Raw genomic sequence first — 23,551 nt, forward strand, 5'->3', positions numbered from 1 at the left:
GATAACGAGCTCAAAGGCATTGGACTTCGTCTGGAAGAACATAGTGTGCCGATTTGGCATACCCCACATCCTCATCTCGGATAATGGGACTCAGTTCACCGACAAGACGTTCAAGAATTGGTGCCAAGAGAGTACAGCCGTTTCCAGTGAAGTATCTCCATCTCCTTGAGTACAAAGCAGCTATATTAGTTCGGCAGCTGTACCGAGCAGATAGTAAAATACAACAGGAATAAAGGCGAGTACGAAAAGCTATACGAAGACAAGTGTGGAGAATTTTTCATTCACAAGGAAAATTTTTTACACTAGGAGGGCTTCAAGGCCATTTTACAAGGAAGAAACTAGACTAAGAGAAGGGAGACGAAATCATACTCCGCCAGCTTCGTCTCCGGCTCCTGGGTCTGGTTCAGCTTCTTTCTCCTGAGCTACCTCAGCCTCGCATCCTGCCGGCCTCGCCTCCGCCTCCTGATCGGCTTCCTTCTCCGGATGCCCGGCCCGCTCGACTTCGGCCTCCACCTCCAACGGCTCGGCCTCACCCTCTCCGTTGTAAGTCGAAGCGGGAGAAACGGGTCCCACGGAGGCAAAGATAGCCTCCAGGTTCTCGTCCCGATCAGCTCGACAACTCCGGACTCGGTCTGCAGAAAGCAGGACCGAGGATGAAGCGAGCTCCTCAAGGAGCGGCAGATTCTGAAGCCGAGCTGCTATCTCTCGGCTGTACAGAGGCAGCACGACGTCGGCCCCCTGCTCGCCCTTATCGGTAATTAGCCTTACCAGACTACCGACAAAGGCCGAGAACTGGCTGCTCAAAAAGAGTTTCTCCGTGTAAACACGGAGAGCCTCCCCCTGGGCAGCCACGGCGGCAGCCTCCTTCTGAGCCTCCCGGTGCTTCGTCTGCTCTTGCAGGATGATGAGCTGGTTTTTGGCTGACCGGGCTTCATCCTGAGCCGAGATCCTAGCAGCTCGGGCCCTCTCAAATTTGGCCTCAGCCTGTTCGGCCAGACTACGAGCAAGATGCAACTTCTTCTGCATCTCCTCGTAGTCGTGGGATGCTTTGGAGAGCTCCACGGAGACGAGCTTGGCTCTCTGAAGATGAACAAGGAAAAAACTCAACAGAATGGCCATCAAAAAATGTGGAAAAGAAGCCAAGTCAGAAAGCTTACCTCCACAAAATTCGTCGGCCATTGAAAAGGCTCAGGGACGTGTTCCGGGATGTCTGCAACCACCTCGGAGATGACCAGGTCTTTCCCCGGCACTCTTGGGGACTCATGAAATTTCCCCTTCCCTTTAGCCGAACACGACTCCGGCACTTTCGGATCCGAAGAAGAGGTTTTTTGCCTCTTCGGATTCTTCTCGGCTTCAGACGCCGAGCGAGGGGCTCTCTGCCTCTCCGGCTCCACAAGCTCGGAGGACTTTCGGATAGCCTTATTCAGCATGTACACTGCCAAAAAGCAAGAAAGCAAAGTCAGATTTTCTTCGTTAAAGCAGTAGAGCATAAAGATAAAGAGAAATCCTCACCCTCGGCCTCTTCGTCCGAAGACGAGATGTCGAACACGACGTCGCCCTTGACGAGCTCAGACTCCGTGTATTGTTTCCTAACTATGGGAATCTTGTTGAGCTCGCCATCGAGCTCGTCCAACGGTTCAGGCCGAGGATGACGGATAACGGACTTCGGCCCTCTCCAGGGAAAACTAGGAGCCGCGGTCCTATCATAATAGAAGAAGCGGTTTTGCCACTTCGGCCACTTCGTTTTACAAAAGGCCCTAAAGGGCTGTACAGGGATCAAGTAAAACCAAGACCCCTTCCTCTTAAATTGAAAGAATTTAAGGATCGCCTTCAAAGACAAATCCCTTCCTAAATTACGGAGTTCGGCAGCGAAGGCCGACAAGTGCCTCCAAGAGTTCGGAGTCACCTGGCCTAAAGGAAGCTGAAAAAAATCTAGTAAATCTATAAAGGCAGAAGGGAGGGGGAAACGAAGCCCGCATTCTAAGCAGGCCTCGTACACGGTGGCGTAACCCTCCGGCGGGGAGTCAGCCCTATGATCACCGTCAGGTACCACCGCCTTCCTCCCAGGAAAAAAGTATTTTTCGGGTAGGGATATCACAGTATCCCTACTCAAAATACTATGGAAATACTCTACGGTCTTCTCCCCGGACTCTTTCCGGCCAGAAGACCCCTTACCGCCTCTCCTACCGCTACCCGACTCCGAAGAAGAAATAGAAGCCATTTTTCTTACTTTTTGAACGTGAAGAAAGTCTGAAGAAGCTCTTGAAAGCGGAAGAAAATTTCTCGAGAAAGAGAGAGTATAGAAGACGCAACAGCAAAAGTGTTCAAATGAGGAAGAAAGAGCATATTTATCAGATTCGGGAAAGATTTCGAAATCGTTGCGCTGTTTCGAATCCCACCTTTTCAGGATTCAACGGCCGGATTTTACTGTCGCATTTAATGCAGGCACGCGCAAGGCACGTCCCCTGACGTCAGCCTCCCCCTTACCGTTATCCAGAATGCCGAAGTGACTCACCTCGCCGAAGTGGTTCACTTCGCTTTTCGGGGGGGGTAGTGATGGGGTACGAACTAAACCCTAATGGCAAGCCCAATAACAGTGACGGCCCATCAGTCCAGAGCCCAAGAAAGAGTATCTGTTCGGCACCAAAGAGTTCGGCACGACCAAAGAGTTCGGACTCAGCCTACAGCTCGGTAAAAGCCGACCAGTCAAGCTCTCCTCTCAGATCGGCAAGAGCTGATCGGTAAAGTCCAGCAGTTCGGTCTCAGCATTCGACCGAACTAGGAGTTAGTGGACTCATGAAAGGCCTCCACGACCTCCACTATACCCACGATCTATTTAGTGGTACGAAGCAGTTATTGAGCAGTTATTGCTCACCCACGATCTTGTTAGTGGGGCTGCAAACCACGATCCTAGTTCAATGTATAAATAGAACTTAGATCAGATAGAAAAAGGTTAAGCTCTCTAGAGATAAAATACCATATAGCAAGTCTGTGTTGTAAGCTGTAATCCCAGATCAAGCAATACAATCTTGCCCTCCCTTCTTCCCGTGGACGTAGATTTACTTCAGTAAATCGAACCACGTAAATTCTTTGTGTCGTAGTCTTTATTCTCTACCAGCATTTACTAACATCAGAAATTCGCGGATTCATCAGTAGGTGTATTAATCTATATTGGAGTAATAGTATTATAGATTATAGTATATCCAGGTTAGTACAATAAATAATTGGATTATCATTAACCATTTTCTTAGTGAATGGGTCTCAAATCACAATCACAACACATAGCATGGTAAGTGTACTAATCCAATTATATATTGGACTAATAGTATTATAGAATATAGTATACCTAGGTTAGTGAAATAAATAATTGGATTTGGATGTATTAATCCGAGAGAAATATATGGCAATAAATTGTCGATATCTTAATCAATGAATTTCACAAATAATTAAATTTCAATAATTTTATTTCCAACCGATCGAAATCCTGGTCTAAAATTTATTTCAATTCTAGGGTTCTTTTATCGCAAATTACACACACCCTAAAAAATCCAGGGTTTTGTAAAACTTCTCTTCCATACAAAACAATGACAATTAGGTAACGGCTTGTTAATTATATTTAGAGAAATAGAAAGAAATTTATTGCAATATAACATCCTTTATGATCGATGGGGAGAACAAAACATGGCAATAGAGATGTTCATTTTTACAACATCAGAGGCACAGACAAAATGGTTCATGGTATGTATCTATATGTATATGTCTCTATTTTGTAGTTGTGTATGTTTATGTATTGTTAATTGATGGATATATGTTTCTAATTTATGTAAATACGCATGTTGTTTGCTGATGGATGGAGTTTAATTCGGATCATAATTGCAATTTAAATAATTTCTTATGAATTGTAATGAGAATGATAAATGTTTTGTAGTAGTATAATATTGAAACCTTTTTTCATTCAAGTTATGAAAAGAATTATTGTGCATTTTGATCGGATTTCGAAGCCGGGGATTGCGTGTTGATGCGGGCGGCCGAGAGCAACACGCCGCCTTATGTGGCGCGCTTGGTGAAGATGGAGGCGGACGGCAGCAACAATTTGATAGTTAGGGTTCGTTGGTATTACAGGCCGGAGGAATCTGTTGGAGGGAGGCTCGAGTTCCATGGCGCCAACGAGCTGTTCTTGTCGGACCACTACGACACTCAGAGTGCTCACACCATCGAAGCCAAATGCACGGTCCACACCTTCGAGGATTACACCAAGCTCGAGGATGCTACTGCTGAGGATTACTATTGTCGCTTCCAATACAGAGCCTCCTCCGGACTTGTCTTGCAAAATACGGTCGCATTGTGAGTATTCTTTACTAATTACTAGCGTTTGATAGGGAAGATGAGATAACACAAAATATGATAAGAACGCACATTTTATATCAAATTACTTTCTTATTCATTTATTGCTTTAATGGTCGTTTGATAAGGAAGATGGGATAAGACAGAATATGATAAGAACGCACATTTTTGTCAAATAACTCTCTTATCCTGAATTTTGTTATCTACCCTAATAATCCCATGACCTGATCTCATCATGATGTGTTCAATTGAAAGGTATTGCAAATGTGAGATGCCTTATAATCCAGATGCTTTGATGATACAATGTGAGGAGTGTGAGGATTGGTAAGTGGATTTCCAAGTGAGTATGTGATTATGATGATTAAGTCTAGTTTGGGTAGAGATTGGTGCCTAATGGATGGGATAAGGGTGCAGGTTTCACCCGGGATGTATTAATCGGACGATAGAGCAGGTGAAGCAGTTGGATCGCTTTGTTTGCTCCGAACACAGGCAGAAGAAGCCTCTTGACACTGCAGTGGCGAACCGCGAGGTCTGATTACTTTGTTTGATTTGCTGCAACATATTCTGCTGCCTTATTTTCATATGAGCTTAAGAGAATAGTGAAAATTGAAAATGTATAGTTTAGCTACTTGTCTAGGGTTTGGACTAATTAATCACATTGGGGATAATGGTGACAATGTCTAGCTTATTATTTTTCCTAAATTGGTAATATCATAAGTGAGACATGGATGGCTTTTGTTGAATTAGTTTCTTATGTTTCTTCTACCATAAAATTTCCAAATGTGCAAAAGCCTATCTTAGTTAGTACATTGATCTTGATGGTTTCTTTTCTTTCTACATTAATCATCTAAGCCGTTTCTTATGTTTCTTCTATCATAAAATTTCCAAATGTGCAAAAGCCTATCTTAGTTATTACATTGATCTTGACGGTTTCTTTTCTTTTTGTATTAAACATCTAAATCATTTTCTATGGTGCAGGCAAGGCCCAAACGGCAGAAAAAGTAAATCATGCAATATTTCCTTTTTTCTTATTGATAAATGAACAAAAATTTAAAAGTCACGCGTCGTCATGGTGACAATACTTGCTTCTTGCAATGTAGGAGAGGCCACTTTTTTTCTTCTTTTATTTTCTATATCCTTTCCTAATTTTATACTATTACTGTTGAAGCTAGTTTCTGGATTACATTCTGATTAGTATATTGAAGCAATTAGTATAGGGGTGCAGATGTATATACATTGTCTGAATTATCTTTGAGAATTTACAAATCAGATTGTGATAAATGAATAACTCAATTTTAATGCAGAACACAGAATCAAAACACATTGGTCATTTTTAAATTATATGGATGTCATTTTTAGTTAATACTAGTATTTAGTTCATTTTAGAAAGGATAACCAGAACGACCTAAATATGATCTCCAGATTTTTAAAATTTAGATTTTCTAAAATAAACTACAAAAGAACTAAAAATGATATCCGTGATATCTAAAATGAGAGTTTTGTGTTTTACTATAAGGTATGATTCCATTGAAGAATTCATTTTTCACCAAAAGGATTTAAACTCGCATAAGAAAAGGGTATAGAGTGACACTTGTCCAAAAAATGAGCTGTGATTCGAGAATTCCACCAATTTCTACACTATGATGCATGGATTTTGTTATACTAACTCGTTTGTATAGCGTAACCAAACACACCCTTAATTTTCAAAAAATTCAACAAAGTAACATTAGCTCCACTAAATTTTGGCTTAACCTCACAACCAATCTTTATTCACGTTAATGATGCGTGTTTAAACCGTTTAAATTCGTTACTGTCAGCATTTGCTCATCACCAAATTACATACACACAACATTAATATAACATACCCTCAGATATTCATGCTGAGTCATTAAACAAGATGGTGAATGCAAAATTAGTTCCGATTTTGATTCTCTTTGCTCTTTACATCGTTTCTTCCATTGCTGAAGATCGAGACATATATCTAGTTTTACTCGAAGGAGAACCCGTCGCTTTCCATCAAAAAACACATCATAAACAAGCAAAGAAGCCTCACCTTAACAGGTAACTACTTACTAATCGTTCTTGTCGTCATCTAATGATATGCAGTGGAAATAGCAAGCTAGATTCATTAATTGGTACTGAGTGTTAAGCATGTAAACATAACAGTTAGAAAACTTACTCGTTGTGTTATTTGTGAATCCACTGCTAGTATCCACATGTATGTATGTCATCCGATTCAAGAACAATTTTCTTCAATCACATAAAGTAGAAAATCTATGATTGTTCATTCGTATTATTTGTTAGTAGTTATATGTATGTCAATCTGACGAAGGAACAATTTTTGGTACAAAATTCAATAACATAAAGTTAGAAAACGTGAGTATCTAATTGAACATACATACTCCATCCGTCACCTAAAAATAGAGACTTTAGGGACGGTACATGTTAATTTATTATGGAATTGGTAAAGTATGAGATAAATGTAGAAAAGTAGATGAATTAGTGACATTGGAAGTGAGATCCACATCATTATTAATGTAATGTGTGGTGAAAATATTTTCATAAATAGAAAGTGTACTAATTTTGAAAGACATAGCAAAATGACAAAAAATGATACATGACTTTTTTGGGGACGCACAAAAATGACGAAAATGGACTAATCTTTGTCATTTTTAGTGCGAAATTGATAAAGTAGGAGAGAGATAAAAAAAATCATTGAAATATTATTAGTGGAGAATGAGAAGATGACCTATATTTCTTTTTAATTAGTCCTACCCAAGATGACTTGTTACTAAAAATAGAAACTCCTTTATCTCTACTTTATTTCATCTCTCTTACTTTATTCTCTTCACCTAACATATAAAATAAAACTGCATAAAATCTCGTGCAGTCCAAGGAAATGATATCTTCCTTGGGATGAAGGGATTACCAAATAATGAATGAAACTAATTTTGTTGGAATGGAGGGAGTATATATTAAGTGCACCATTAGTTAGGACTCATAAGCTAGTTAATTAAAGCTCAATATCCTAATCTTGCTCACGTTTCAATTTTTACAGTAAAGCATCGAAGGCTCATGCCAAATTCTTGGTGGAGTCCCATGACCAGTTCCTGCAGAGCAAACTGGAAGCAGGAAGCTACAGCAAGCTCTACAGCTACAAACACATCGTCAACGGCTTTGCCCTCCACACGACTCCTTCGCAAGCCGAGAAGTTCAAAGGCACCCATGGAGTGAGGCTGGTGGAGAAGGACAAGGGAGCCAAGCTCATGACAACCTACACCCCAGATTTTCTAGGGTTAGAAGCCGTTTGGAGCCAGCAAGGAGGAGAGAGAAACGCAGGAGATGGGATAGTGATAGGGTTTGTGGATTCAGGCATAAACCCTATCCACCCTAGCTTTGCCTATGATCCATTGAATCCATGGAGCAGCAATGGCACTAGGTTTACTGGATCGTGTGACGGAGGGCCTCTGTTTCCGATGAGTTCTTGCAATGGGAAGATCATTTCTGCGAGGTTTTTCGCGTCGGGGGCTCGGGCTGCTGCCACGCTGAATCCTGCCGTTGATATTATGTCGCCTTATGATGCGGTTGGCCATGGCAGGTATGTGTGTGTGTGTGTGATGAGGTTGATGGAGGAAGGAAATGATGGTGGGTTGTGTCATTGTGTGCAGTCATGTGGCTTCGACTGCTGCTGGGAATCATGGAGTTCCGGTGGTGGTGGATGGCTTCTTCTATGGTCGGGCCTCTGGAATGGCGCCGCGTGCCAGGTTCGATGAAATTCCATTTCGTAAACGTTTTCTTTGGATGATATGATATATTGATAAAATGTACTATCTCCGTTCATGAAAAATAGTCATTTTTTTTATTTTGTTCGTCCACCAAAATTAGTTTCTATCTATTTATAGTACTCATTTTCGCCTAACAACCATTCGATCACATTTTCTATCGATCTCTTTCTTCTTTTACCTATTTTGCATTAAAACTCGTGTCGTTCACAACCAAGACTATTTTTGTTGAACGTAGGCATGCAGTATCACTTACCCGAAGATGTCTAGCAATATTAAAAATATTAGGTAGATTATGATTTCATTAATAATCAGTGATATAACTTCAATTGATCAAATTATTTCAGAATTGAAGTAGTTATGTACTTCAGTTAATCACTGATTATAAATTTATAGTACTCCTAGGCTAATAGTGTAAGTGCAATTGCTGCTGCTTATTTATTGTGTCCAACACAACAGGATAGCCATGTATAAGGCCATTTATCCTACAGTGGGAACATTAGCAGATGTACTTGCTGCTATTGATCAGGTGACAATACTGTTTTTTTATATCATCTACAACTACATTTTCCTCCAAAAATTGAACCTTTTTTTTTCTGAAATAGTCCAAGTTTAAATGAGATGCAGGCATTGTTGGATGGAGTAGATGTCCTATCACTCTCAATCGGACCCGACGGGCCACCAGATGACAGAGTCACGTTCCTAAGCGCATTCGACATATTCATGCTATCAGCACGTAAGGCCGGGGTTTTTGTGGCTCAGGCTGTCGGCAACCAAGGCCCTACTCCTTACTCCGTCGTCTCCTACAGCCCTTGGTCCTTTGGCGTGGCTGCCTCCAACACAGACAGAAGTTACCCCGGCACTCTCATCCTTGGAAACGGTCAAAAAATCAGTGGCATTGGACTGTCAGGTAAATGCACATGTTAGACACAGGAAGGAATCAGAATCATTCCGGGGCAGTTTGATAGGGAAGATAAATAAACAAAACATGATAAGAAAACACATTTTAGATAATTTTTTTGTGTCATATAACTCCAAAGTATGCTATGTGATCAGGTGCTAGCATTGGATATGACTTGCTTCAGTATAGGCTGGTGCTGGCTAAAGATGCTGTCAGGGCTAACGGCGCATTTCCTATGACTCCACGGTATACGGAAGAGTGCCAATCACTAGAGGCGTTGGATCCTATTGTGGTGTTAGGGAGTGTGGTTATCTGCACATTTTCATCTGGTTTCTACAACGGAACGTCTAACCTGACAGCCGTTATAGCAACTGCAAGGGCTCTCGGGTTCATGGGATTCGTGCTGGTTGCTAACCCGAGCTATGGTGACTTCATAGCAGAGCCTATCCCCTTCTCTGTTCCTGGGATCATGATCCCTAAAGCTAGTGATGCACAGGTATGTATAGTGTATACTAACATAAAAACACGAATCGAAATGATGTTTTGTTGTGTGTCGTAGATCATATCCCAATACTACGAACAACAGACGACCAGAGATGGACAAGGGAAGGCAATAAGATACAATGGCAGGGCAAGTATAAGTGAGGGTAGAAATGCCTCTTACACGGAGAGAGCGCCCGTTGTCAGCCGTTTCTCTTCCAGGGGACCAGATTACACTGACCAAAAGAGGAGTCCGGCTGATGTGCTTAAACCCGATATTTTAGCCCCGGGCCACCAAATTTGGGCTGCCTGGAGCCCCATGAGTATAATGAACCCAATCCTATCCGGTAGTTACATCGTCATAACTGCTGTGTTATTTTTATCAGATTTTTTTTCTCAAGATTAATAATGGTTCCCTATCGACATGAACCCCTGACCTATAGGTTAAAGGGGAAGCTGTCTTACCAACTGAGCTGCGCTTCATCGTCTTCTTTTTATCAGATTTGTCAGCAATTTTGAAGCGCGTTTGAATTCGTCTCAGGTGACAATTTCGCGCTGATATCTGGAACGAGCATGGCGACGCCTCACATAGCAGGCATAGCAGCACTCATCAAGCAAAACCACCCTTCGTGGACTCCATCGATGATCGCCTCAGCCATGTCCACCACGGCTACCAAGCATGACAACCGCGGTGATCCCATAATGGCGGAAGGCTTTGCTGCCAACACGGTGTACCCTGCTGCACCGTTTGGGTTTGGGTCCGGCCTTGTTGAACCTGCTCGCGCCATGGACCCTGGACTTGTGTTTGCTGCCGGTATCTTTCTAAACCGCGCCATTGTGTCTTAGCTTCAACATTCTGACTATATATCTTGAAACAGGATATGAAGACTACCTCACTTTTCTGTGCTCTCTTCCGGATACTGATCCGGAGAAAGTCAGAATTGCGACTGGAGGGACGTGCCCCGGCTCTTTCAGCAACCCGTCCGACCTGAACCAGCCTTCGTTGACTATAACCGCGCTTTCTGGGGCGCGAGTAACGCGCAGGATAGTGAAGAATGTGGCGAGCAAGCCGGAAACGTACGTGTGCGCGGTGGTGCCACCAAAGGGAGTGACAGTGAGTGTGGATCCACCGTGGTTCAACGTAGCTCCTGAGGCAACACAAGTGTTGGAAATCAGACTTGCCGTGACGCAGTCTCTCGATGATTTCGCCTTTGGCGAAATTGTTATGACGGGAAGCCTGAATCACATTGTACGGATGCCATTGTCGATCTTGCCCGTTTCGGTCTAAGACAGTTAGACCGAAACGAGCTTAAATCGTTGTATGGAGGTAAACAGTGGCAAAAATCACAACTGAAATATGGAATTATAGGGAGAGATGTTATACATGGAATGTGCAGCATCAACAATTACAATTGTTTCTTAGAATAAAAAGAATACGAACACTTTGATTTTTATGAATTTTATAAAATGAAAAATTAAACATTCAAGGTGGAGTATAACATACTGTTGGCATTGCTTCTGCAACTTATCACAGAAAAGATTAAAGTTCAACATTTTTATAATAAGTCTTCAAATTTAGGAATGTGAAATATATGAGATTACAAAATGCATTTCAAATTAATTCTGTCACCCGCATTAGAAGTTTAGAACACCTAAAATGGTTTTTTTTTAAGTTGAATTTATTTAGCAACTTGGACTTGGTTTTAGTAAAGCCCAACATTATCAATAAGTGAGCCCTGCAATCACCCACTTTCCCCATAAATTGAAATATTATAGCGTCCATCAATATGAAGAAATGCATAAAATTAGGAGTAAATCTTTTCTATACACGATTAATAATAAATGGATGACATTAATCATTCATTATATTCTACCTCATATTTATACCATATCTTGCTAAACGAAGTATTAAATTTCAAATCGCATTTTTATGAAACATCATCAAACCAAATGAAAACTTATATACTACTGGTACTCAAACGTAGTTAATATTTAATTGCTGAAAGTGGTTTCGAACCATATACAACTAATTTAACTTAGTTAAATCAAATAAATATAATAAATGGCGATAACATTATTCTGAGTTATGAGTTATGAGTTATGACCATACATTTTAGTTCATCACTATTTGTCTTTTATTATAAGTATGAAAATATAATTTATTTTATTTAAAGAACGTTCAATGCCAAATTAAACTGATTAGACACGCACGGCCCATCCTGTTCCTTTTCTTGACGTAATACTTAATAGTCTGAAAATGAGAAAAGTTCAATTCAAAATGATTCCTTTGATTTTTATCCCATTCTTATTAAATTTAATCAATAGTTTTACGATAGCTTTTTTTCTAGTCATGTATTCTTTTTTTATTTTAGTATGTGAAATATCTAATGATAAAATCTCATATCATAATTATAGTGTCTTATCCCCAAGTAAACACCCGATCGAATGGTCCCCCAAAAAATATCTTAGTCAAGTTGAAATTTATTATCCGATAGTTGCCTGTTGAATTGTACTCCCCCGTTCCATAGTAATAGAGTCATTTTGATAGAGTCATTTTTGTAATTTTGGTACGTTCCATAGTAATAGAGTCATTTCTTTTTTTAGTAAAAGTCAACACATTTTTCCACAACTACTTTACTCTCTCTTAATTTTCTCTCTCTTCATCTCTCTACCTTTTTCATTTTCCACTTTATTCTTCCTTTACTTAACTCACCTAACACAATTTTTCTTAATCTCCGTGCCGAAAAGAAACGCCCCTATTACTATGGAACAGAGTGAGTAGTAATTTTTAGTGCTCTACGTCTTATATTGTTAATTTAAAATATAAATGGAATAAGGGGTAAAATGAGTCCGAAAGCTCCGGTTGATTTTAAAAGTAAGATAAACTTAAACAAAAGGAAAACATCTTAAATGAGTGAATATAAAAATAACATTGTTATTTAATTTTTCGTACTTTTGTATGTGGACACAATTTTAACATATTTGTTTACTTACTTTTCTTCTTGTATTTTGCGTATATTTATGATTTATCTATAGTATGAACATAAGGACAACGAAGATATGCGAGAAGCATTGTGTGTCATATTTATATAATAAGCTATAGTAATCACACATGTTGGTAATAATAAAGTCTAACTACAAAGATATCTAGGCTAAATTAGTCAATTCGTATATGCCAATAGTTTTATATTTTTATCCATGAAGATTTTGTGTGTTGATTTTTCTTTAGTTGAAAAATTGTATTCCCTGGAAAGTCGAAAGAAGTATACTTCATACTACTTCATAGATGAACAGCCAAAAATAGGCATTAATTAATGGGAATAAAGAAGTGGCATTTACATAAACTTTAGAATATAGATAGAATTTAGTTTTCCACTTCAAGGGATGAATATCTTGAATGCCAAACCCAAATATGTACTTTCACCCAAGATATCCTCTCTGTCACAAATGATTGGAAATTATTAATTATCTAATGTAAAGTATGACAAACTCAAGTTCATAAATCCCCATTTGATTTCAATGTAAAAAAAACACTCTCCCAATTTGATCGTGACCACAGTTGATGCCGATAAAGTGTATTCAACAAAATAAATATTTAGATGTTCATCTAAAAAGAAGTTAATCACACAAATTCTAATTAGAAATCAATTTGAGGAAAGGAAATTCGCACAAAATGTATGTGACATGATAAACGATGATCCTTCTATTGGTCCTTATTCAGTGTGAGTGTGCATTGGATAAAAAGGCAAAAAAAATTACAATTGCAACCGCTCCATGAATTTGATCTAATAATATTTTATAAACTGTTAAAAACTTAGAATCATGATCATGCAAGCTATTTCATAATAATGCTAATAATTCATTTGACTATAAAAAAAATTCGTGAGATTTCGTATGCGCGCATAAATTTCTATATTTTATAATATGCTAATAATTCATTTGACTATAAAAAAAATTCGTGAGATTTCGTATGCATGCATAAAATTTTATACTTATGATATATTAATCATTCACAATTTAATTTACTAGTACAAAAAAATTGGGACGTTCCGTAAGTGTGTACAAATCATGATGGAGGATTCGGAATATTTTAAGAAAAAACTGTAAAACAATTCCAATGAAAAATAAAGCCGAGGAGAAATTTGAAAGTGTATTGGTCCATAATTTCTCTGTCAAAAATCATGCAACCATATATTTTTTTGTTCAAATTATAAAATGGAATACCATTAATGACACAATTCTAATCGTAATCTGTCTTGCATATTCTTAGAGCATCTACAATAGCGCCTAGCGCACCGCCTAGCCGAGATCCGGCGCTAGGCGGTGCGCTAGGCGATCTATTGCAGCCGCCTAGCGGATTTCGCGAAAAAAAACCGCCTAGCGCTCGGCGGTTCCGCGGCGCTAGGCGGTTCGCTAGGCGATCCGCTAGGCGCTATTGCAGCGTCCGGATCGCCTAGTGCACCGCCTAGTGCGAATTTTTATTTATTTATTTTTTTTCCGAAACACTATATATACGCGACTTGCCTGTCATTTTCATTCGCACCACTTGTATTAACGAGTACTCTCACTATCTAAATTTCTGTACAAGATCAATAACGGTAAATGGATCTCAACAACGAGCCTACTTCAGGGAATAGCGGATCTCAAACTCCCCCGATCCCCGTGGGAGGTGGATGGAGTCAGATGCACCCATACTACAGCATGTACCCGTGGCAGCAGATGATGCCCGGGATACCAGCGGGGGGGAGTCCGCCGGGGGCGTTTCCGGCGATGTCGGGGTGCGCACCCAGTGTCCAGATGCCGGGGTGGGCACCCGGGATGCAGATGATGCCCGGGGGGGTACCGGCGAAGCAGGGGACGCCGTGGGACGTCTATCGCCCCAGTTTTGATTTTTCGACTGGTTCGTCGCACACATCGACGCCAACGGAGGCTGCGCCTCCGGCCCAGTTTGACACTTTCTCCTTCGATGACTTGGGGATAGATCTTTCCGGTGTTCCGGATGCTCCCGTTCAAACGGGGGGCGCAGGGCGGGGTCGGGGCGCCCCAAAGAAGAAAGGCAAGGGGAAAAGGGTCGGCGAGTCCTCGCAGCCGGGTGAGGACGACAACGGAGGGAAGAGGGAAGCCGCCGAGAGTAGAGGCGGCGGCGACGGAAGCGGAGGCGATGGTGGCGACAGCGACGGAGGAGACGGCGACGGCGACGAGGAGTGAATTATTGTACTTTTTTTATTATTGTAATTTTTTTTTAGTATTGTACTTTTTTTAAATTATTGTACTTTTTAAAATTTTAATAGTATTATTAATGTTTCCCGTATATGTCTCGTAAATTAAATTTCGTATATTGTGTGATTGTTAATTATTTCATTTTGTATATATTTGCTAATAGTGATGTGGATATTATGTGGCTAGGCTATGGCTGGGCTATTTGCTTGTTTTGATGATGTGGCAGGAGGATTTTTAGTGCTGATGATGTGGCAGTGGCTAGGCTATGGCTAGGCTATTGCTGGACTATTCCTATTGTGGATGGCCTTATAGTACATTTTTATATTTCTTTACTAGACTTTGCATGTTTGTTACTTTTCCTGTTTCATTTTGATTTTTTATTTGGGAATTGAATTATTGATCCAATTAATATCTTTAGGAAATAAATGCCTACGGCAAAAAGCTTTGGCTTGCTAGGAACTTATAGATTTTCAGTTTAATTTGTTTCTAACATTTACGGTTAAATTTAATTTTTATTCTATTTTAGCATTGTTTACTACCACAAAACATTGATAACTGGTACTAGTAATTTGATTGTAGCTCATTTGGCCCCTTCAATATAATAATCTTCAATATAATAGGAATCATTTTTTTTCGTGGGTACAACCACTGAATCCATGGAATAGTTGCTGACCTATCAAATATTACCAACCTATCAAATTATCAATTTTCAAGGATATAAATATATAATAGTCCCTTCATTTTCATTAAAGTAATTTCATATTTCATACTATAACATGACATTGTGATATATTATAATTATAATTTAAAAATGATGACATTTTACTCATCAACACATGAACTACCCCAAAAAATCTACATCTAATTTCTTAGTTCAACTAATACATTGAATGATATCCAGCGCGTGGCAGAGACGAATATCTCCAAGTTACCTGTTTACCACGTTATCAATGCAAATCGCGCCAAATATATTCACTAACCCCGCCACCCGCTGCGAGACTTTCGGCCTTAATCCATAAGCCCGGTCAAGCAGGATTAGTCAGATTCCGCCAAAAGGCGGATTCGGAACACCTATGGTTAAACTAAAAAAAAATAGAAAATGCATGTGCAATATACAGCCGATTTTTACTTTTTTTAACTTGTTTTAAGTAACGATTTATAGAGAAACAACGCAAAACGTAACCATCAACCAGCAACGCAAAACAACAATCGATTGATAGAGAAACGTCGCACTAGCCAACAAATCCCACTCCAAATCTGAAGCATCTCATTGTCGCTGACACTATTCGTTTTTGTGCGGTTTCGACACGCACTCCACGCACATTATATACACCTTTCACACTCTCTCTCTGCAATTCTGTATCGTGTATGTATAGGTGGTTATCTTGTTGTTAACTGAAATATCTTCACGGAGGAGTTTGTGAGGAATGTCGTTTGCCTTTTGTTCCACTCCGAAGCAATTTAATTCACTCTTCGATCTGCAACTCTCAACCTTCTGAGTTGTGATTTGTTTTCGCTCTGCGCAGCGACGTTATAAATTACTTCGACGGTATGTTTTTCTTCACGTTTAAACAGCTTTTTCTCGTTTGTTTCTACCGTTTTTAATTGTTTCTGATGCATTTTGATTTAACGATTTCGGCCGAAGATGTTGTGTTTTTTGGATTCCGTATAGTGATGAATGTTAGTGGTGAGGTTTAGGTATTATGTGAAATTCGGCTACTGTTTGTTTTTTTTCCTTTTTGGTGGAAGTGCAAGCGTAGTTATGATTTCGGATGAAGATGTTGTGTTTTTTTGGATTCGGTAAAGTGGTGAGGTTTAGGTATTACTATGTGAAATTCGGCTACTGTTTGCTTTTTACTCTTTTGATGGAAGTGCAAACGTAGTTATGATCTCGAGGATTCTGGAAATTGCTGTTGGAAGCTATAGGATACTATATTTATTTGTATTATTTGAATATTATGGTTCATAGCTGGGATTGTTATTGGTTTTAAAGTGGTAACGCAGAATTTGCAACATATTTGCCACTTTTGGTAGCATTTCCTAGCATTAGTTTTGGGAGCAGTGTGTCTTGAATTGAATTTTGTCTTGTAGAATTGACTGCATTGTGCGGCAATCATATAGATGGCTTACTTGAAATTGACTTGTTCTGGTGTGGAAACAGGAGGTAAGGTATTTCTCTAGAGGCGAGACATGGCGACATTTGGAGATATAGGAGTTGCGGCAGCATTTAACATTCTCAGTGCCTTGATATTTCTAATAGCATTTGCCTTCCTAAGGCTTCAGCCATTTAACGATAGAGTGTATTTTCCGAAATGGTACCTCAAGGGGTTGAGAAGCAGTCCCAGTCACTCGGGCTCATTTGTTAATAAAATTGTCAATTTAGACTGGAGATCATACATTAGATTTCTGAATTGGATACCAGATGCACTGAAGATGCCTGAGCCAGAGCTTATTGATCATGCAGGCCTGGATTCAGCTGTCTATCTGCGGATATACTTGCTTGGGTATGGTTGCATATTAAATTATCTTGACTTGGTGTTGTATGCTTTACTGTATCATCTGCTAAAAGTTCCAAAAATAAGGGGACTGTACACTGAAAAATGATTCCATGTATCATATTAAATATGGCAGATATTGTTTTATTGGTACTGAATGCATCTGTATGTTGTTAAGAGTCATAAAATATGCTTAATTTGAAGTTCATCGTTGGGTACTGATTCTGGATTTTCGTATATGCAGACTTAAGATTTTTGTTCCAATGACATTGCTTGCTTGGGCCATCATAGTGCCTGTCAACTGGACAAATAAAACCTTGGCACTATTATCTCAAGGAGAGGCTGGGCTAACATATAGTTCAATTGACAAGCTCTCTATTTCAAATGTTCCATTTGGATCACCCAGGTTAGGTGTTTGTTCTAACTATCATCAATTTGTTACTTGCTATTCCAGACTTCATGACATCAAATTCATTCTCAATGGGATGAACTTGTGGAGGGACGACCTATTTAGAAAAATTAGAAATATAGGTGAATTTAGATTTTAGAAGTAGTATGTTCTGTTCCAACTTATTATTTGTTGTATATAGGCTGCTTTTTTTTATATCTTGGCATGTTTGTTCTAGTGTATGCTACCTTTCTATTGAGACGCAGAAGGCTCAAATCTAGTTGGGAGGGAGATAGGATTCCTCAGAGCATTTTTTGTTGTGAGAAGTTTTTTTTACTTTGTAACTGGAAAACATTATTTCCTGCTAATGTCAGATGATTTTCAGGTCATTGTCTCCAAGTTGAAATTTGAATCCCTCTAAATCTAACTAATTCCACTGCAGTTGAGATCCTTTATACATGCATGAGATTTCTTCATGGACATACACATCTCCAGTTTTCAGTCTTCTTGGATGCACCCATGATAACGTTCATGACCAAAATGCCTTATTTATTTTTTGTCATGTCCAGTAGTTAATGGGTAATTTTTGCTTTACATAAAAAGCATCTGATTAAAATAGGAATGACACTTTTTATACGTCTAATCACAGGTTTTGGACTCATGTAGTAATGGCCTATGTCTTTACTTTTTGGACGTGCTATGCGTTGATGAAGGAGTATGAAAAAATTGCTGTAATGCGCTTACACTTTCTTGCTTCAGAAAAGCGCCGTCCTGATCAATTCACGGTAAGAAGCAACATCTTGTTTACTTTCCAAACTCCAAAGGCAGTCTGCTAAACTAACTTTAAACAAGGTTGAAGACTCTACAAAGAAAAGTAGATTCTAGACCTTATAAGCTCTTAGATTATTTCAAATTAGTATTGAAGTCAACAACTAACATATTTTAGATGTATGGAGGATAAATAAGGCCTTGTTGAAGATAGATGAAGTTAAATGTTCCCATTGTTGGTTTATTTTCTCTACAAGCTTCTTTGAAGCTAGCTTTTTTCCCTTCTATTCCAAATCTCAAGAATGGTGAAACTATCATGCAGGTTCTTGTAAAAAATGTGCCTCCAGATCCCGATGAAACAGTGACTGAGTGTGTCGAGCACTTCTTTTTGGTCAATCATCCAAATCACTATCTAACTCATCAGGTTTGTTGCTGCTAAGATTTACTGCAAATTTTGTTTTCAAGTGTATTCATATTTTCTGAGTAGTTAGAATTTCTGTGAGGAATTTTTTGTTGTCTACTCTCTTGTTTAATCAGACATGTATCATAAAATTAATTGCCACTACAGTTCTCTCTCCAATGAATCTGTTGGATTCAGTTGTTTTCTTTCAACAGTTTATGCCTGCCAGAAAATGATTCTCCGTCCATTCGAAAAGAGTTCATTATCTGTAGACTCCCTCTCTGTCTTGTACAGTTAATTCTGATATATGCTTTTAAGCTATCGTCACTTTCATTTATGAATACCTGTAATTTAAACTACTGGGAGGTTCTTCTATGATTGCTTCAGTAAGATGAGTCTTTTAATGGTCTCGCCTAGTTAATTTTTTTGTATAAATGTAGGAAACAGACTCATTTTTACATTGACATTGCTGGGTTTACAGGAGGCAAAGCAAATGGACCTCTACATTTCTTTATGTGATCATGCATGCTTCTTAAATCCTGAAGCTGTTTTACTTACAGGTTGTAATCAATGCCAATAAACTTTCACAACTGGTTGAGGAGAAGAAGAAAAAGCAAAACTGGCTTGATTATTACCAATTAAAATACTCAAGGAATCGAGGGAAAAGACCTATGACTAAGGTACTGTTTCTTTGTTCGTTGAGTCATCTCATTTTTGTTCAATTCTTAAGAACTTTATCTTCATTTTGATATAAGATTCTGTCATGAGTTAAGGGTTGCTGTTTACTTAAAACTTGCAGACTGGTTTTCTTGGCCTTAGCGGAGATAAAGTGGATGGAATTAATTATCAGACAGCTGAAATAGAGAGACTCACCAAAGAAGTGAGTACATAGAGTTTCACTTGAAATTAACTAGAAATATGTCTTCCTTGCTATATGAGTTTATGAATAGTGCATTTGAAATGCAACATTATTTTAATTAATTAAGCACTTCACAATCTCTAATATTGAAACCTCTAGTTTCCTAAAATTAAGAAAGTAATTATTGTATGTCTAACCTTTATATATTATTATAACCTATTTCGAACGATTTAAGAACTGGTTTCTGTAACTTCGTGGATTTACTGAATCTTCTGCTGCTGACTATATAAGTGATATTGCTTGGCCTTGCTTACTACAAAATGAAGATTATTACACTTACTTTGGTTATAATTTAACCATATTACTCACATGTAGATTGCTGAAGAGCGGAAAAGGGTAAAAACTGATCCGAAGTGTATCATGCCAGCAGCTTTTGTCTCATTCAAAACTAGGTGGGGGGCTGCTGTGTGTGCACAAACTCAGCAGTCAAGAAACCCAACTGTGTGGTTGACTGAATGGGCTGCAGAACCACGTGATGTATACTGGGCTAACCTTGCAATTCCCTATGTTTCAATAACTATTAGGAAGCTTATTGCTGCAGTTGCTTTCTTCTTCCTTACATTCTTCTTCATGATCCCTGTTTCTGCTGTGCAATCTCTTGCAAATATTGAGAGTATTGAGAAGCAGTTACCTTTTCTCACGTCAGTTGTTGAACAGTGAGTATTTCTTCCTACGTTATTTACGTTATCATAAATTCTTAGTTTTTGTGGTAAGAAGTTCAAGTCTGTTGGGTTCATTTGACTGTGTGATGAAGTGGACTGCAATCTCGTCATTCTTTTCTATGATTTATATAATGCTTGAATGTCACATATGTCTTTGAAGCTAATCAAAGGTAGGAAGCAGAGATTGATGTTTAGAAGATTAGGTTTAAATAATCACTTTAAATAGTGAGACTTCAGAGGAATTAGAGTTACTTAGTGCACTTCTGATTTTCCTACCTCTCTCCATTTCAGTAAGTGACATTCTAGTATGGGCTCACAAAAAAGAGAGTAAAAATAGTTAGTCTTATAAGGAGACGAGGAGTTTAAGAGAAAGTTATGCTTGCTCTTGTAACTTCAGCCTCAGTACTAGAGGATGGAAAATGAACATGGATAGCTTCAACACACTGTAACAGTATCGTGATACGAAGTAGTAGTATACTATTTGAATATTTGCGATGATCCTTGTGCTTTGAGCCTTAGCTTCCTGTGGTTCTACGTGAATAATATAGTCTTGTTTTCCTTACCCACAAATCAATTTGGCAATACATATCTTTTTTTCAGTACTATTCTTCATCTTATGTAGAGCAATCAATTTGGCGACACATGTTGATTTTCACATTAATATTATTCGTGGCGCAGGCCTTTCATTAAGGCTTTCATCCAAGGTGTTCTACCGGGGCTTGCTTTGAAGATTTTTCTAATAGTGCTACCAACAATATTGATGATGATTGCCAAATTCGAGGGTTTTCTATCAATATCAGCTCTGGAGAGGAGAGCTGCCTTCAGATATTACCTATTCAACTTTGTTAATGTTTTCCTTGTGAGCATAATAGCAGGGAGTGCACTTTCGCAACTTGATACTTTTCTTAAGCAGTCACCAAAAGAGTATGTTACCTGAACATAAACCATCTTGACTTGTTTTCTCTTATAACTTTGGAGTGAAAACAGAAATCTGTGATTCATTTTCTGTTACACATGTGGTCAATTTATCAGTGTGTCAACTGAATTTGGTCATCTTATTTGGTGGTTTTTCGTACACAATTAAGAGCATTTCGTATAGTCTTCTCTACTTATCAATTGGATTTGGTCATCTTGTGAGGTGTTTTTATGAACTAACTTTGTATTTTTCTGAGTTATTGTTCTGTCAGTAAGCGGTGTTTGTTGCATCTATTTATCTTACATGATTGTGCAATGCAGAATCCCAGAAACAATTGGTGTTGCAATCCCTATGAAAGCAACTTTCTTTATTACTTATGTAATGGTTGATGGATGGGCTGGTATTGCTGGGGAGATCTTAAGACTGAAACCACTCATATTCTTCCATTTGAAAAACTTCTTCCTAGTGAAGACTGAAAAGGACCGAGAGGAGGCGATGGATCCAGGAAGCATTGGTTTTAACACCGGTGAACCTCAAATACAATTATACTTCCTTCTAGGTCTTGTCTATGCTGTGGTGACACCAGTTTTCCTTCCTTTTATACTGGTCTTCTTTACTCTGGCATACATGGTATTTCGCCACCAGGTAGAATAATTCCCCTCATCTCTCTTGTTTCAACGATTTTTCAATACAGATACATATGACACTGATTTCCCTTTTCTCGGCGCAGATCATAAATGTATACAACCAAGAATACGAAAGTGCTGCAGCATTCTGGCCAGACGTACATGCACGTATCATCTATGCTCTGATATTCTCACAGATAATGCTGATGGGATTAATGGGAACGAAAGGGATATATGAGGCCCCACCAGTCCTTATTGTGCTTCCGGTGTTGACAATCTTTTTTCATCTCTACTGCAAAGGCCGTTATCAACCAGCTTTCGTTCGATATCCTCTACAGGTTTGTAGCATGTTCGACTCTATGGAAGTGTCTCTTAAGTCAGATATTCTTATTTGAGTTTGCAATCATTGTTGCAGGAAGCGATGATGAAAGACACACTCGAACGAACAAAGGAACCTAACTTGAACTTGAAAGGCTATCTCCAGCAGGCCTATATCCACCCCATTTTCAAAGACGATGAGGACGATGAAGATGAAGGCTTCAGCATGGAACTTGATGACAGTGCGACAGTGCCCACAAAAAGACAGCAGTCACGAAAAACTACACCAGTTCCCAGCAGATTTAGCGGCAGATCCTCACCAGCGCTGCCTGAACACGATCACGAAGGCTCTTTGTCTTAACTAGCACCAACTGCGAGCTTGGTATAAAGATCCTGTTAATGAGAGGATATAAGAACTAACAAGTTACGTCCCACGTTGTTCGAGTTTAACATCAGCAGCAGAAGATTGCAGTAGCAATGAGATAAAACAATGGTATCTTCATGGAGACTTAGTTTGCAATTTGCATGGTTATATTGGTTAATATTTTGTTGGAAAAAAATGTACGCTTTCCCATTTGATCGTATTCCTATTTCCTAATTATGTTCATACCTTCTCTTGTAAATTTTACCATGGTTTTTAAGGCAACATTTATATGTTGCAACTTCAAAGGGTTTATTAAATTCCTATATTTTACTAATGCGAATGCGTAGAATTAAAAATATCACAATTATAGTTTCAACTAGTAGAAAATTTTATGTTAAAATATTTTGTTGAGCGTTTTGAGTTGCCCTCATTTTTAACACAATTAGAAAAAACGTAGAAACCACCCAAAATTTCTGCGCAATTAGAGTTTTCTAAATTCTTAAAGTTAGTTTGATATTTAAATAAAAATAAGTAGATGAAAAATTATTAACTAATATTAATTGAATTTGATATTTTTCTCTGTTATTAATTAGAGTTTTTTTAAAAAAATTTATTTCTTTCAAACTTGTTTTTTTAAGTTTTATTTTCTTATTTCTTCAAATTAGTGTCTATATAAGGGCTTCATTATGATGGACAAAATTTAGACCATCACCAATAGTAATTTTTAGCTTTTATCTCTTCATTTTTCTTTTGAATTTTCAACTTATTGAGAAATTATTTAACTTAGTAAAATAATTTACACACTCATTTATATTGTCATTTATTTCATCAACGATTTTTGAGATGATTTATCCATCCCATTTGTGGTATTATTCATCCATCATTTCAAATCTTTCGCAACGCCTTCCTAATTGTTCATCAATCTGTGCGATGAGGATGTATAACCATGTCAACATCAATCATATTTT

General features: G+C 38.6%; 3 protein-coding genes across 3 annotated transcripts; all 3 read left to right on the top strand.

The window, feature by feature from the left end:
- The first annotated feature begins 3,566 nt into the window (after window positions 1–3,566).
- Window positions 3,567–5,467, top strand: LOC121776488 (chromatin remodeling protein EBS-like). Its single transcript, XM_042173661.1, has 5 exons — window positions 3,567–3,738; window positions 4,002–4,344; window positions 4,600–4,668; window positions 4,759–4,873; window positions 5,323–5,467. The coding sequence occupies exons 1-5, from the start codon at window positions 3,666–3,668 to the stop codon at window positions 5,347–5,349; spliced, it is 627 nt and encodes a 208-aa protein (XP_042029595.1). The 5' UTR covers window positions 3,567–3,665; the 3' UTR covers window positions 5,350–5,467.
- A 774-nt stretch (window positions 5,468–6,241) lies between these two features.
- LOC121777919 (subtilisin-like protease SBT2.4) lies at window positions 6,242–10,795 on the top strand. Its single transcript, XM_042175251.1, has 9 exons — window positions 6,242–6,405; window positions 7,403–7,942; window positions 8,013–8,108; window positions 8,586–8,655; window positions 8,754–9,036; window positions 9,183–9,523; window positions 9,587–9,854; window positions 10,049–10,321; window positions 10,386–10,795. Exons 1-9 carry the CDS (start codon window positions 6,242–6,244, stop codon window positions 10,793–10,795), a joined length of 2,445 nt encoding a protein of 814 aa, XP_042031185.1.
- A 5,236-nt stretch (window positions 10,796–16,031) lies between these two features.
- LOC121777050 (calcium permeable stress-gated cation channel 1-like) lies at window positions 16,032–22,917 on the top strand. The gene is made up of 12 exons (XM_042174175.1): window positions 16,032–16,276; window positions 16,889–17,231; window positions 17,467–17,628; window positions 18,260–18,395; window positions 18,701–18,802; window positions 19,339–19,458; window positions 19,578–19,658; window positions 20,013–20,353; window positions 21,038–21,283; window positions 21,596–21,920; window positions 22,006–22,239; window positions 22,317–22,917. The coding sequence occupies exons 2-12, from the start codon at window positions 16,918–16,920 to the stop codon at window positions 22,578–22,580; spliced, it is 2,325 nt and encodes a 774-aa protein (XP_042030109.1). The 5' UTR covers window positions 16,032–16,276; window positions 16,889–16,917; the 3' UTR covers window positions 22,581–22,917.
- Window positions 22,918–23,551: the final 634 nt, after the last annotated feature.

The sequence above is a fragment of the Salvia splendens genome, chromosome 18 (genome assembly GCF_004379255.2).
Source record: "Salvia splendens isolate huo1 chromosome 18, SspV2, whole genome shotgun sequence".
In the NCBI taxonomy this organism is placed as follows: domain Eukaryota; kingdom Viridiplantae; phylum Streptophyta; class Magnoliopsida; order Lamiales; family Lamiaceae; genus Salvia; species Salvia splendens.

Coding starts and splice junctions, on each gene's coding strand:
- LOC121776488 (XM_042173661.1), top strand. CDS start 3,666: ATGGGGAGAACAAAACATGGCAATAGAGATGTTCATTTTTACAACATC. Junction 4,345..4,599: donor TTGCAAAATACGGTCGCATT/GTGAGTATTCTT, acceptor TTCAATTGAAAG/GTATTGCAAATGTGAGATGC. Junction 4,669..4,758: donor TGTGAGGAGTGTGAGGATTG/GTAAGTGGATTT, acceptor ATAAGGGTGCAG/GTTTCACCCGGGATGTATTA.
- LOC121777919 (XM_042175251.1), top strand. CDS start 6,242: ATGGTGAATGCAAAATTAGTTCCGATTTTGATTCTCTTTGCTCTTTAC. Junction 8,656..8,753: donor TACTTGCTGCTATTGATCAG/GTGACAATACTG, acceptor AATGAGATGCAG/GCATTGTTGGATGGAGTAGA. Junction 10,322..10,385: donor TGGACTTGTGTTTGCTGCCG/GTATCTTTCTAA, acceptor ATCTTGAAACAG/GATATGAAGACTACCTCACT.
- LOC121777050 (XM_042174175.1), top strand. CDS start 16,918: ATGGCGACATTTGGAGATATAGGAGTTGCGGCAGCATTTAACATTCTC. Junction 20,354..21,037: donor CTCACGTCAGTTGTTGAACA/GTGAGTATTTCT, acceptor TTCGTGGCGCAG/GCCTTTCATTAAGGCTTTCA. Junction 22,240..22,316: donor TCGTTCGATATCCTCTACAG/GTTTGTAGCATG, acceptor TCATTGTTGCAG/GAAGCGATGATGAAAGACAC.